This window comes from Pseudophryne corroboree, chromosome 5, assembly GCF_028390025.1.
Source record: "Pseudophryne corroboree isolate aPseCor3 chromosome 5, aPseCor3.hap2, whole genome shotgun sequence".
NCBI classification, from domain to species: domain Eukaryota; kingdom Metazoa; phylum Chordata; class Amphibia; order Anura; family Myobatrachidae; genus Pseudophryne; species Pseudophryne corroboree.
In genome coordinates, this window is record NC_086448.1 from 84655224 (window position 1) to 84669872 (window position 14649).

General features: G+C 43.7%; 1 protein-coding gene across 7 annotated transcripts in view; it reads right to left on the reverse strand.

Moving 5' to 3' along the window:
* CDK14 (cyclin dependent kinase 14) overlaps positions 1 to 14649 on the reverse strand; it is a 1134790-nt gene that overhangs the window by 149174 nt on the left and 970967 nt on the right. For all 7 annotated transcript variants that reach the window (XM_063921438.1, XM_063921439.1, XM_063921441.1 and 4 more), the window contains one exon: positions 8689 to 8828. In XM_063921438.1, coding sequence (XP_063777508.1) covers positions 8689 to 8828 — 140 coding nt within the window. The remainder of the gene's footprint in view (positions 1 to 8688; positions 8829 to 14649) is intronic.

Here is a 14649-nt window from a genome sequence, read left to right on the forward strand (position 1 = left end):
GGGTCTACTGGTTCCCAATGAAATAACAGGCTACAGCACATTCTCATAAATGCTTATAGAGTGCCTCAGAGGTTACTGACTCCTAAGGAATCAATAGGTCACATTCTCACTAGTTACAATTAAACCCACAAAATGGCTTCCACCACTGTATGTAGATAAGTGCTGTAGGTATAGTATATTCCTCAATGTCGGTGCTGGTTCCTCGTAATAATATAAGGATTCAGCCTATTAAAAGCCACAAAAGAGCTGCCTCTCATCTTGCCTCAGTGACATCACTGGTCCCTAATGCCATAGGCTGTTAGATAACCTGAGCCGCATTCTCACAGACATTGGTCCTGTCAACAAAATGGCTGCCATCCTGTTTAAAGACAAGGGATGCAATTTAATTTACAAAATCAAGATGCTGCGACTGAAAAACAACAGTGCCTGCACAGCTACACTGTAGCCTCTCTCTGTTTCCTAGAAATGTTTACAGTACAGCAAATACATACAACATATATAACTGAACTCTTAGCATATGTAACAGGACTTATTTTTTTTTCTACTTGCAACTGGATTTGTGTTTCATAATGATTATCTTCCAGACACAGAAACCATATTCCTCTAACTTAAAATTTTCACTGGAGGCATTTAACGAAAACCTTCCTTTAAAATATAATGATTTTTCATCTTTATTCTCCCCCCTTCAAAAGGTTTCACTGCTCCCGATGTTTAACGTTATGCAAAGACGTGTTTCTGCCAGTGAATCTCTCCTTATGGTTATGCTTCTGTAAATTACCTGCTGTGAGCTGATAAAAGGCTTAATGCTGCCAAAATTCTTAATCTGTGAAATTACAAATTAAATTCTCATATTAAAAATACCACCCTGAGGTATTTTTTGTGGTTTTAATTCCCCTCTGGTGTTCTGCATACATTGTGCTTGTTAATGACTAGGACAAGCCCCTCTCTCTACTGGCAGCCTGCTGAAGAGTGATAATGTGTAGGCATTGCTTCCCCGAAAGAGCCCGGATTTAACCACTGGCTGATAAACTAAGTGGCAACTGGGTAATAACTCAATATTAAGTGAAAAGTACTACTAGAGAATACAGAATTCAGAGACTATCAAAATCCTAGCTGTGCTTAATCATTCACTGAGATCGGATTGAGATGTCAGAAGTGGTGAATGATCACAGCAGAGAGGGATGGATTCAGCGCTGGGAGAGAGAGAGAGAGAAAAAAAAAGGAATGAATTAATTTTACTACTTAATTCTTATCCAGCCCCATTGACAGGTCTTATGCATAAGCTACTGTAAATGTGATGGATAAGGACCCTGAGATAATTCAGCATGTGCCGTGTGGGAAATTACAGTATTTATGTAGTCCTAGGAGAAGGGGTGGACAGAAGTCAGCAAGCTTTGTGTGACAGAATGTTTTGATTGTGTACAGTAAGTGACAGGGTCCACGAAACAGCAACGTTACATTTATTTAACGTTAACATATGGATCACAGAACAAGTACGCAGCTGCAGCACATTTCTTTATGACCAAAGCGCCTATTTATCTGTCTTGAGAATACAAACAGCTCCCAGCTTTTGGAACTACCCCAGAAAGGTACCTACTGTAGGTTTGCAAAATTGTAGATTCAGCTAGAAAACACATACAGACTCTGAGTTGCGCGTAAAGGTGCTATAGTTGTGGGCAGCCACGGAAAATTGATCCACTACTTTATGATAATCTGAGATTCTGATCAATTAATGCGGGGGATCATGCCTGCGCAAGCAAAAACCCATTGCGCCCATTGATTTTATGCTGGCCACCGCAACCGTCATCTTTAGTACAGGCATTCTACTAGCCCTACGCTAGATACAAGAGATACGTTGGCAACAGGCTTCACCTTCCCATTACACACAAAGCTTTTGATACATGCCCATGATACTCCCACAAGTCAGGATGGTTAAGTGCGATTGCTTTGCCACGGCCCAGTTCCCACCCAGAAAGACAGATCCGGCCAGCTGTTTGAATAAAGTCTTATAGCCTTTATATTTAACATGCTTGTCTATCATTATCTTCCTGATCTCCTTAGACAACTCTCTGCTTTCTCTGGTCTGTGTTCGGTGTGGCGCACAAGATGATACCAAGCAGCAGAGTGACTACTGTTCTCCATTTAAACAGTCTGAATGACAGATTAGATTGTAGGCACATGTGATGCTAATTTAAGATATCAATAGTTTGAAGTGTCACTACATTCCAATTTTATTTTTCTAAGAGCTCCACGTCTGTATCCATTAAATTCAAGAGAGATATACAGTATAAAGCAGCTAAAAATAATATACATAATATTTTATGTATTTCAATTCAGATATAAAGTATGCTTTACACAAGAGAATTTAGTCAGCCCTAAAGAATAGGGATAAGGAACATGTACTCTGGGACATCTTTGTCCATATGCTGCCTAATTTCTTATCTCTGTAACCTTATATCCACTTTTTTCTATAGTACCATCCACATGTCCTCACCTCTACCAACCTCAACCTTAGCCAGTGGGTCCAAAAATACCTATTCTACCAGCCCAAAGGTCCCCACAAATTGATACTACCAGGCACTGCATCCACACTCATCAACTCTATTAGCCAGTGAGTCTACACAATTTTACTCTACCAGCCAATGGGATCTACTAGCTTTTGCTTCATCCACACATGGGAACTCAACTATACACATTGTACCCACACATCGTCTCCATCAGCCACTGTGTCCCCATACTTCCACTCTTGGGGCAGGTACACACTAGCCAATGCAGGAATGCCGGCGATGAGCAATTATATCGTTGCGATGATATAGCGTTCATCGATATAGAGCATACACACTGAACGTTATCGTTCAATGATTACGATCAGTGACGTCAACACCGGCATTCCCGGATGTTGCTGCTCAGCCCGACATTGACGGGTGGAGCTGCATGTCAGCTCAATATTGGAGAGCGCTGAACGACCTGCAGGAGCACACATCGTTCACCAATATTGCCCCCATACACACTGGACGATATAAGCCTAAAAATAAACGATAGCGACATTTATGTAGTTATCGTTTATTTTTTAGGCTGAATTCGCCTAGTGTGTATCCCCCTTTAGACAATGGGTCCATCCATAACTAATCTTCGAACCCATGAGTCCCTACACATTGACCTTCCCTGTCATTGTTTATTTTTCCACAAACAGTGACTATATCACCTACAGTATTCCAACACATCAACTCCATCAGCCACCCTGTTATCACACATCGGGGTACATGTAATAGGGTCAGAGTTTACTGGAGGTGCGGGATGTCAGCTGAGAATGGGCATATTTTTAAACAGTAATCATTTAAAAGGCAAACAATGATTTGTGCTTTAAAAATACGGCCATTCTCAACCAACATCTTGCACCTCCGTTAAAAAACTCAGGCCATATTACATATACCCCATCAACTCTACAAGCAACTGTTCCCACACATTAACTCTGCCAACCACTGTGTTCCCACACATCAACTCTACCAGCCACTGTGTTAACACACAACAACACCAGCCACTGTGTTCCCACACATCAACTCTGCCAGCAACTGTGTCCACACACATCAACTCTGCCAGCCACTGTGTCCACACACAACTACACCAGCCAGTGTTCCCACACATCAACTCTACCAGCCACTGTGTTCCCACACATCAACTCTGCCAGCCACTGTATCCACACACATCAACTCTACCAGCCACTGTGTTCCCACACATCAACTCTGCCAGCCACTGTGTCCACACACACATACACCAGCCACTGTGTTAACACATCAACTCTACCAGCCACTGTGTTCCCACACATCAACTCTACCAGCCACTGTGTTCCCACACATCAACTCTGCCAGCCACTGTTCCCACACAACAACTCTACCAGCCACTGTGTCAACACACATCAACTCTACCAGCCACTGTTCCCACACATCAACTCTGCCAGCCACTGTTCCCACACATCAATTCTACCAGCCACTGTGTTCCCACACATCAACTCTACTAGCCACTGTGTCAACACACATCAACTCTACCAGCCACTGTGTCAACACCCATCAACTCTACCAGCCACTGTTCCCACACATCAATTCTGCCAGCCACTGTGTCAACAAATATCAACTCTACCAGCCACTGTGTCAACACCCATCAACTCTACCAGCCACTGTTCCCCCACATCAACTCTGCCAGTCACTATGTTCCCACACATAAACTCTACTAGCCACTGTGTTCCCACACATCAACACTGCCAGCCACTGTGTTGCCACACATCAACTCTATCAGCCACTGTTCATACACATCAACTCTGCCAGCCGCTAAACACATCAACTCCACCGGCCACTGTATACACATACCAATTGTATCAGCCACTATGTTCTCACACATCAACTTCATCAGCCACTGTCTGCCCACATATTTACTCTGTTAACCATTGTGTCTTAACCATACTTACCCTCCGTTTGAAAAAGCATTTCAGGGACATTGTAAGAGTAACACAGTATAAGTGTGGACGTGTGCTGCTATATCTGAGAGGTGTGGAATAAAGATGACTTATATCCAAATATAAATGAGCCCCAAATCAGTTAGTAAGAGCTACTAGTTGATGAAAAGACACGGATACATTTCAGGGCTTGCTCATGTATTGTGGTTCACAAGTGGTTCCATATAAGTGGCCACAAGAAACCTTATTTGAAAATGCATGTAGCCATAGGGATCCTGGTTGAATACAGATTGCCACATATTGCAATTTGTGCCGTTATGCCCCTAATGTGCCCACATGCCTAGCGTGAAAACTAGTAATGCTGGCGCCGGGCAATAGAGGTTGTTACATGTGTCAGCCTCACCCATATCGGCTATTCCCGTCACACGTGATAGTCAGCAGAAATAGCTGCAGCTTCAGTGCAATGAGCCAATAACAATCAGCCTGATTCTTATTGGCTGCTGCTCCGCAATCAGTGTGTCAGATCACAGGCCAGATCACATCAGCGAGATGGCAGTTGAAAAGCTCTGCTGTATAATTTCTACCTAGATAAATGCTCTATTTTCTATGTATTCAGCTTTTGAGAAACTTTGATATAATCTGCCTCTGGAATACATGTGTGATATTTCTCTTTGTGCTTTGTAAATCCACGGATTTATCCAAGAAACTTCACGGACTCCCAGGAGTGTAGGCCACCATCTGGCCCATTTCACTTGGATGGGCGTGATGACTCAGCGTGATTACCGCCATTGAACCACTACCATCAGGGCATAATGACTTGCCTTGCCCTGCTCAAAACAGTGGCCCCCCTACATCTCATCTTCAAAAACACTGGAACACAAAGCCAAAGACTACAGGAGCCTTCCCTACTCTATCAAAAGTCTATCAGAATCCTGAATTTGGGGGAGTTCTCCCAAGACAGCAGCACACCCTTCTGGATCCTACTCACTTCCCTAGTAATAGATGCTGACAGGAAGGGATTTGTTGACGCGTTCCGCACTCAGTTGTGTCATTATAGCTCAGCTGTGTGATGCCTCAAATTACACAACTGGGCAGCGACGGCAATGATGATGGAAGCATCACCATGCTCCCTGCAACTGCTACTTGCACCTAGATTTATTTACTTCACTTTTTTTGTTCTTGTTCATTACAATGTATACCACAATACACCCACCCAATGTGTAGATCAGACCCAGTACTGCATGGCAGCATTTACTACAGATCATTCACCCCAGCTGTGATTGGATCACATTTTCCTTCAGCCAACTACTGCCCACGTAGCGTGCATATATCTTATATCCCAGAGCTGTTAGGCAAAAACATACATGAAATGCTCAGATCTTTCTAAGAAAATGCTAAAGACATGGGGCCTGATTTAGGTCCGTGGCGCATGTTGCAAAGTACCATTGTTCGGTACTGTGTTCAACGATTGACAGTCTGCTGCCAACTGGGGGTGGGAAGTGGGTGGCGACATCCTCCATTTCCCAAAGTGGAGTCTTGTCGCAGCCACTACGGGGAAGGAACGACGCCAGGATCTCTGTCTACCTCCGGGGGTAGCGAGCTGAAATGAACATGACGCTCCCGTCCGCAGCAACATCAGAATAGCTGCAGGCGGGCGCGATCGTGGGAGGGAGCAGGGGGGGTACATATGAATCCGACCCATAGACTTACTGTCACAAACACCCATTCTATTTAGTTTTCCTCTGTTGCTAGACAGCTATTATAGAGATATGTTCCGAGTAGAGAGAAGATGTTGAAAATTCTAAAAGCTAAGAAGGAACATTTGAAATATCTTTACATTTCCTGGATGTCACACTGTGTTAAATCAAGAGGGATATGATTCTTCATTGAAAATTCAAAGAATCTGAAATGCTTGATACTTCTTTCTATATTTGTGTTTTCCTTGCTGCGGGGCTGGTGTACAAGACTTTCCATTTACTTCTGAATAATCACAGCTCTCAGATTCTTCCAAATTGTCTTTTTTTTTTTTCTTTCAAAACCCTATTCTTCAAGTACTGCGTCTATACAGAAATGGAGCACACTTTTCACACATTATGAGTAGGAAATCCTTAAAACCGATTCATTTTCCGTATCCAGTCATTGTTGCCAAGCAGCAAAAGAATAAAATAAAAAAAAAGAACATCCGTCACTTACGATAAGTGATGCCAACTAAATTATTTTGGCCCGTACCAATATTCGTGAAAGTGCCTTGTGCCTCAGAGCCTGCTCCGGTTGTGAGTGCATTGATAGGCTGAAATTGTATGAACATTGGTTCCAAATGTATTTGTGTTTCCAGTGTTAGTCACAAGTGTGCTTAAAAAAAAAAAACCAAGAGGACAAAGAAGGATAAATAAAATAATCACAAGGTAAAAAAAAAAAAGGAGGTGAGATAATTTTTATCAACTGTTCTCCTGTTTTGTTGATTGTTAAAAAATCCTACATACAGTACATCAGCAGGGATAATTAATTACACAAATTCCTCGTCAGGGTTCTCTATACCATTTCAAATAAAGTAAGTTATTTGTACATGATATATATATCCCAAGGTCTTTTTTGTTGTCCAAAGTCCTGTAGCATTAAGTTGGTATTTGCAGCAGATGAGAGACTAGTAGTCTGTGCACAATTGTATTGCACACACAGATACCTTCCACCCAGGAATGTACACGCATACATTAATTACATAAGTGTTGGAACACTGCCCTTATTTATCAACTCCAAGACGGTGACTGTACGGCACAAATGTATATATTTGCACACTTTGGGGGAGATGTATGAAGTCTTCTACAGAGGACAAGTGAAGAAGCTGCCCAGATCAACCTAGATTCTATCCATCATTTTACAGACTATACTTGACAGATGATAGCTAGAAGCTTACTGGGTAATATAGGCAACTTGTGCACCTGTCCTCCTAAGAAGGTTTCAAACATCTCCATATTTATTACTTGCAAGACAGATGGCAGTAAGGTACACTGGACGGAATACAGGACTTACAGATGCGTCCATATACACCTTTCCCCATTTAATCCATATGGCCACATTAGCCATGCAATGGAATCTGCAACATAACCACGCCTTGTGATTTTTCTTACAATATCCTACTTTAATCTGCTACTTTAGACAAAACAATTGGGAAACCATCCAATCGCTATTTGTGGTGGAGCGTCTAAGCCATGCTGAGCATTTTGTTCCAAATGAAACAAAATGGGAAAGGTGTATGAGGAGACATCGTGTATAGTCTAAGGGGGATATCCAATTATCCCTGGTAATACATTGGGTCCGAAAAATTACTTTTTTCCGATGTTTCACCGATTTTTTGTATACAGATGGATCGCCTGTAAATAAAAAACAAAAAAACCTTCTCCCGAAAGCACGCAGGTTCAGTGAAACCTGTGTGTTTTCGTGTGAAACAGACCCTTTTTCGGACGAAAACGGGGCTGTTTCCGGGGATTCTGCTTCGCCTGCCGGAGGTGGCCGAAACAAGATCCCCGATAAGCCGATGCTAATTGGATATCCCCCGAAGCAGAATCCCCGGAAACAGCCCCGTTATCGGACCTGTTTCACATGAAAACACTCAAGTTTCACTGAACCGGTGTGTTTTTTCGGGAGAAGGGGTTGGTTTTTTTTTTACAGGCGATCCATCTGGATAGCCTGAAAAAAAAATAAATAGGTGAAACATCAGAAAAAAGTCAGAAAAATGGCCGTTTTTCGGACCCGATGTATTACCGGGGATAATTGGATATCCCCCTAAAGCTGGTTCCTCCTTTCTTTTTCTTCCGCTCATATCTGAAACTAGCAACTCCTTGGGGCAGTTTCCATTACCCACGGGTTGTGTTGCACAATCTTATCTCGTCTCATAAAGTGCGTGAAGCTATAAAGTACCTGCAATGAGTCCACAAGCAGTAACGAGGCAACAGTGAATGTTTATTATTACTCAGCATTAACCGCTGACTGAGGTCCAGGACCGGGTACTGAAGTGGTCGTGGCCAAATATAGGTGTGGCCACACCCCCTCCAGAAAATAATAATAAAGGGAGCTGGAAGTGGCACCACTCTCTTCAAAGACGGACATTTTTCCACCTCAACAGTAGCCCACCCCTGAGGCGGTGGCTTGGATACTTAGAAATCCCCACCTCCAATCTTTCCTGTTCGGTGGTCTGTGTTGTGCATTACAGCATAAAAACAGTAGGCATCAGCACTTACTATCGCTCAGCTCCCAGAGCCGTGGAGGAAGATCGCTGAAGTAGTCGTGGTTCAATGCAGCCTGCGCGGATATTCTGTTTTTGGGAAAACACTGGAGAAATTTGGAGGCGATGTCTTCCGCATGATTCACATAACTCAGCCTGATTAAGAAAGAAACCACAGTATTAGTTACATCTTAACAAAAGCTTTATTTTATTAATATACAATCTAAAGAGTTGTTCTTAAACAACAATAATAATAATAATAATAATAATGATATAGTACTTAACTTTGTGCAACTTTAACTTTTTTCATAAAAAAAATAAAAGACTAAGGGGGTAATTCCAAGTTGATCGCAGCAGGAATTTTTTTAGCAATTGGGCAAAACCATGTGCACTGCAGGGGAGGCAGATATAACATGTGCAGAGAGAGTTATATTTGGGTGGGTTATTTTGTTTCTGTGCAGGGTAAATACTGGCTGCTTTATTTTTACACTGCAATTTAGATTGCAGATTGAACACACCACACCCAAATCTAACTCTCTGCACATGTTATATCTGCCTCCCCTGCAGTGCACATGGTTTTGCCCAATGCTAAAAAATTTCCTGCTGCGATCAACTTGGAATTACCCCCTAAAATATCTGATTATGTAAAAGTTGCAGAATTACTCCTGACCAGTTTTCCTTTGTGTTTGAAGGTGTTTTATATGTTTAGCGTTTTACTATTTAGATTTTCTATCACTGCTTATCCTTTACCATTAAACATTTGTAATGCGGCAGAGAGATACTCTGCTCCCTGGTGATGCTGGCTGGCAGCGGTAAGGCTAAGCTTGACGGTTCACCAGACCGTAGTGACGGCAAATGCGCATCTCTGGCTTGGGTGTCCAGCGTATGCACGCGCAGTGGATGGAAGTTTGGATTTGGGCTCATATATAAAAAAATAATAATTAAAAGAAAAAAAACATGGTTCTGTAATTAGTTTGAGAAAAATGCTTTACTTTTACTACTGCCACACAAGGAGCTGCATAGCGATCATATGACTTACTGACAGACAGGCAGTGCACGGTGATCATGCTATTGGCAGTTCCTATAGATGATACGGGTGTGGTATGGAAGGTAGATAGTAACTAGGTCGACAGGGTCTAGGTTGACCACTATTGGTCGACAGTAACTAGGTCAACAGGGTCTCTAGGTCAACACGGTCTTTAGGTCGCCATGGTCTAGGTCGACAGGTCAAAAGATCGACATGAGTTTTTTAATGGTTTTTTTTGTGTCGTTTTCTTCGTAGAGAGACCGGGAACCCCAATTAGTGCACCGTGTCCCCTCACATGGCTCACTTCGCTTGGTCACCGTTCCCAATGGTAGTCCGCGTGGATCATTAAGTATGAAAAGATTAAAAAGAAAAAGAAAAAAATTGTGAAAAGCTCATGTCGACCTTTTGACCTGTCGACCTAGAGACCCTGTCTGCAGGTATGTATAACAGGTTTACAGTGGAATATAGGATTTGTGCACCAGATCAAGCCAGGAACGTATAGGGGAGTACAGGTGGAATGCGACAAGTGGGAGCACACAACTGTGTCTGTACATACAGTGGTGGCAGTGGACTAAGCACGTTGGCTCTGTAAGTGTAGTGGTACAGGTGCAGTGGAAGGAACAAAGTTCTGTGGCCTGCATAACGGTGTCTCTACTGTGAGGTATAGTCTGGAGACTCTTAAGGGCACAGCATGCCCAGTAGAGCATAAAGCTCAGAGGTCACACCTCCGGCAGTCCGTGGGTCCTAGTGCCTGGCACTGGCGTCTAGATGAAGGGGAAGGCTTGCACTAATTACCCGGGCTTGCTGGAGGGGCTTGGGGTCCGTTGCCTTCCCTTCCCTCATAGTTTACTTACCTTTATACGGGAAGTGGGTCCCTCCACCACGGCCGGCACCATCTTCCCAGTGACATCTTCGTGAAGATGGAGCCGCACAATGAGAGCAAAGTCTCTGGAGAGTCTTTGCTTTCTAGTGCACATGCGCCATCTTCCCAAATATCACTGAGAAGATGGTGCTGGCTGAGGAGGGGGTGCTAGTGATGGGAAATGTACTTCACTTTGGTGATTAGTTCATTATGATCTAGTTCACTGAAAAGATTAGTTCAGAAGATTAGTTCATCATTTCACTCACTGGCTCTGAGACTCAGAGAAGTGAATGGAATTAGAACTAGTCTAGACTATTACACATAGAGTAGGTATTTCTAATACTAGCTCATTGTAGGAATTATAGTCTTGATAAAATGATCAGATATGTTTAATATGTCAGATTATTTTATATTTAAGAAAAGCAATAACTTATATAACAACCTTATAGTGACATTTTTATCTCTGCAATATTAATCCCATTGTTGGTACTAATTTTTACTTCATAATATGCAAGTGAAAGACCAAAATTCAGAGTAATGTAATAAGTCACTTTTTTCTGCTTTTAAAATACAGTAAGTAAAAGAAAAAAATGTCCCTTTGCCCCAATGTAACAGACCTTAGAGAGAGATAAAGTGGAGATGTTGCAAAGTAACCAATCAGCTTCTGTCATTTATCTTCAACAGTCTATAAAGTGACAGACTGATTGGTTGCTAGGGGCAACTGCTCCACTTTATGTCACTTGAAGGTTCATAGTACATATCCCCCTATGTGTTGTATGCAGGGGCGTAGGGAGGGCGGTTTCGGTGGAGCTCGAGCTCCAGGCGCCCAAAACAGTACAGGGCGCCGCAGCTCGACTCCACCGGAACATCCGCATGGCCGCACGAAGCTCGCAGCCACAGCTGTCAGTCACTGACAGCTGAGAGCCTGATCTATGTCAGCTCTCTCCCTCCGCGCTCCCTTGCGTGTGACGTCGTGACCTCATATGCATGGGCGTCTGACATCATGACGTCAGACGGGTGAAGACACAGCCAGACAAAGAGGGACTGCGGAGACGGAGCAGCAGCCGTCGGGACGCAGGAGCGGGGCAAGGGTGAGTATTGTTTTTTTGTTGTTGTTTTTCATTGTAAGCGGCGCTACCAGGGGGCACAACTACTGGGGGCACAATTACTCTGGGCCCAACTACTGGGGGCACAATTACTCTGGGCACAGCTACAGGGGACACAGCTACAGGGGGCAATTCTACAGGGGGCACAAGTACTGGGTACAAATCTACAGGGAGCACAGCTACTGGGGGCACAGCTACAGTGGGCACAACTACTGCAGGCACAATTACTCTGGGAACAGCTACAGGGGGCACAATTACTCTGGGCACAGCTACAGGGAGCACAACTACTGGGGGCAAATCTACAGGGGGCACAGCTACAGGGGGCATAGCTATTGGGGGCACAGCTACAGGGGGCACAACTACTGGGGGCAAATCTACAGGGGGCACAGCTACAGGGTCCATAACTACAGGGGGAATAACTGTGGCCACGCCCCTTCCCTATGAAGCCATGCTCATATTTTTTGCACTATGTTTGACCTGGGGGTGTGTGTGTGTGTGTGTGGGGGGGGGGGGGGGGGGGGTCATCAAAGGAAACATTCGCCCTAGGTGCTACAAGGTCTAGAACCGGCCCTGGTGGCCATGCCCCCAATTCAGTAAAGGGGAGGGGGTGCCGGAACATACCTTGCTCCAGGCACCTTGACACCTTGCTACACCTCTGGTTGTATGCAGTAATCAGACCCTACAGGACAGCATGCAGCTCTCAGCACTGTGTCTTTAGCTGATTGGGAGTGTAGCTTGTCACCTAATATACTGGGGAATGAATCATAGCAATGCAGTTCAGTATCCGCTCCATACAGTGCATATGCTGAGCACAGCAGTGCCACACATGGTAGCTTATACCCCTTTCCACACAGACCAAAATTTCCCGGGTTATTGCACATGAACGCGCACCAACCCCGCAAAATTTCTTAGTGTGAAAGGGTACAGGGTCAAAATCCCGGGATTCCTGTCCCGGCATTCAACCCTGCAATCGACCAGGGTTGGTCCCGGGATCTTCCCGGGAACCTGGTCAGTGTGAACGGGAGCCGGGTCAATGTGCCCCGGCTCCCGTTCACTCTTTAGGTAGCAGGCGGCGCTTGGAGATCATGTGATCTCTTGCGCTGCCCCCGCCGCGTCACCGCTGATGCCAGCAACCCGGCAATATGCCGGGTTGCTGACTGCGGTGTGCAAGTGGTGATCATGCCAACTGCTGACCAACCACAACATGGCTTCTCCGGATGCACGTGCACTAGTGAGCTCACAGGTAACAGAAGATGGGTGGATAATGAAGGTCATTATTGCTAATGAAGGTCATTATATTATTTAACACTTGGTTAAATAATATAAATCTGCTTGGATTTTGTTTATTATCAATGAAGTAAGGCTATTTAGCTTCTGAGGTAATGGTGAGGGGGTGCGGAAAAGATGGTTACTAGTTGGCTCAGAGTCACTAAGTTCAGTAAATGCGCACAGTATTTTTGTTCTGGGGTCCTGCTTCACCAACCAGGCTCTACCCTTCAACCATATAGAGTTACACTTTAGCACAAAGAACAAAGGTCACTCCTGTTTATTAGAGCTAGAGTCACATAATAGTTTAAGCCTGTCTAGCAAATGGCTATAATAAATCACTTTAAAAAATCATTAAAAATAATATATAGTATTCGAATGACCGATGGTTCTGTGCCGCAGACTCGGGACGTCGTTCCCTGGTGCCATGGATTAACTACTGCAAACAGACTGAAATATTTCATTTAAGTCACTTCCAAGCCTCCATTACTCTGACATAATTGCGTTTCTGCAGGAATTATTCAATTTAAATATAATTTAAAAAAAAACAGCCTGAAAATGCATTTAATTCATTTTTTTCCCAAAATAGCAGGTCAGGACTTGGTCAAGCATAACACAAGCTCGGTAAGATGGTCTAAAGGGAGACACTGGCTGCTGCAGTATAGACACTGAACTCCTGAACTCCCCAACTCAGCGTCCTGCCTAGCCCCCGCTCACCAGCAAGGCTACTTAATATAATCATTAGCAAGACGGCCTTCTGAATAAACAGATTAGTCTTGTCTCTGCCTATGTGATTAGTCACTGAGGATTACGCAGGTAAATACAGCCCAGTGTATACAGCTAGCATTTCATCATGTACCCAAGGATAGGATGTCACCTAGTCTTGTATTTATTGTACACGATTCAGTTTCTCTCCCCCCAGTAATAAGTGCACCACTTCTTCCTTCAGACAGTGGTGTCTTTAGGCTGAATTTTAATTGCATGTAGAAAAACTGCCCAATCCATGTTCGGATTAATCACTTTCAATAACGGGATCATTTAGATCGGCTAAACTGTTCAGGAACAAAATAATTTCTCTTTAACGGATCGGAATATTGTGAAATAGTGTAAATAATTAGTAGCAAAGTTCCCTCAAAGTCTTTTTTGTTTTGGTGTTGCATTTCACATCTCAATTATTGGATCCCAGCTCTGTTCCACTGCTGGGTTACTTCAGCGTGACCTAATTTAAGATTTATTTCTTCTTTATAATTTATAAGAATGAGCTTTGCTGCTGATTAAAGGTTATAACTATCAATCTCAGATCAACATCATTAAACTAATGTAACATAATGGACTGCAGCAAGTGAAGTTTCTTCACTCCGCCCCCGTCACCCGGCCCCATAGCACTGCATGCTAATATAGACGAGATTGTCCATATTGGCCTGCATGTATAAGCAACCCGGCACCAACGATGAACGAGCACGGGGGCCGCGCATCGTTCATTGTTGGTGCCTACACACTAAAAGATATGAACGATATCTCCTTCATTAATTAACAAGATCGTTCATATCTTTCATTGATGTCGCCTAATGTGTAGGGCCTATAAGATTCACTCAGAAGGAAACTTACCTCTTATGAGAAACTGTGTGTTGCCCCTCAAACACCAATCCTCACCATATCCTCCTAATACAACCGCCTAGTGCTTACCCCTATCCCGCCCTAGTGCCTAACCCTAAC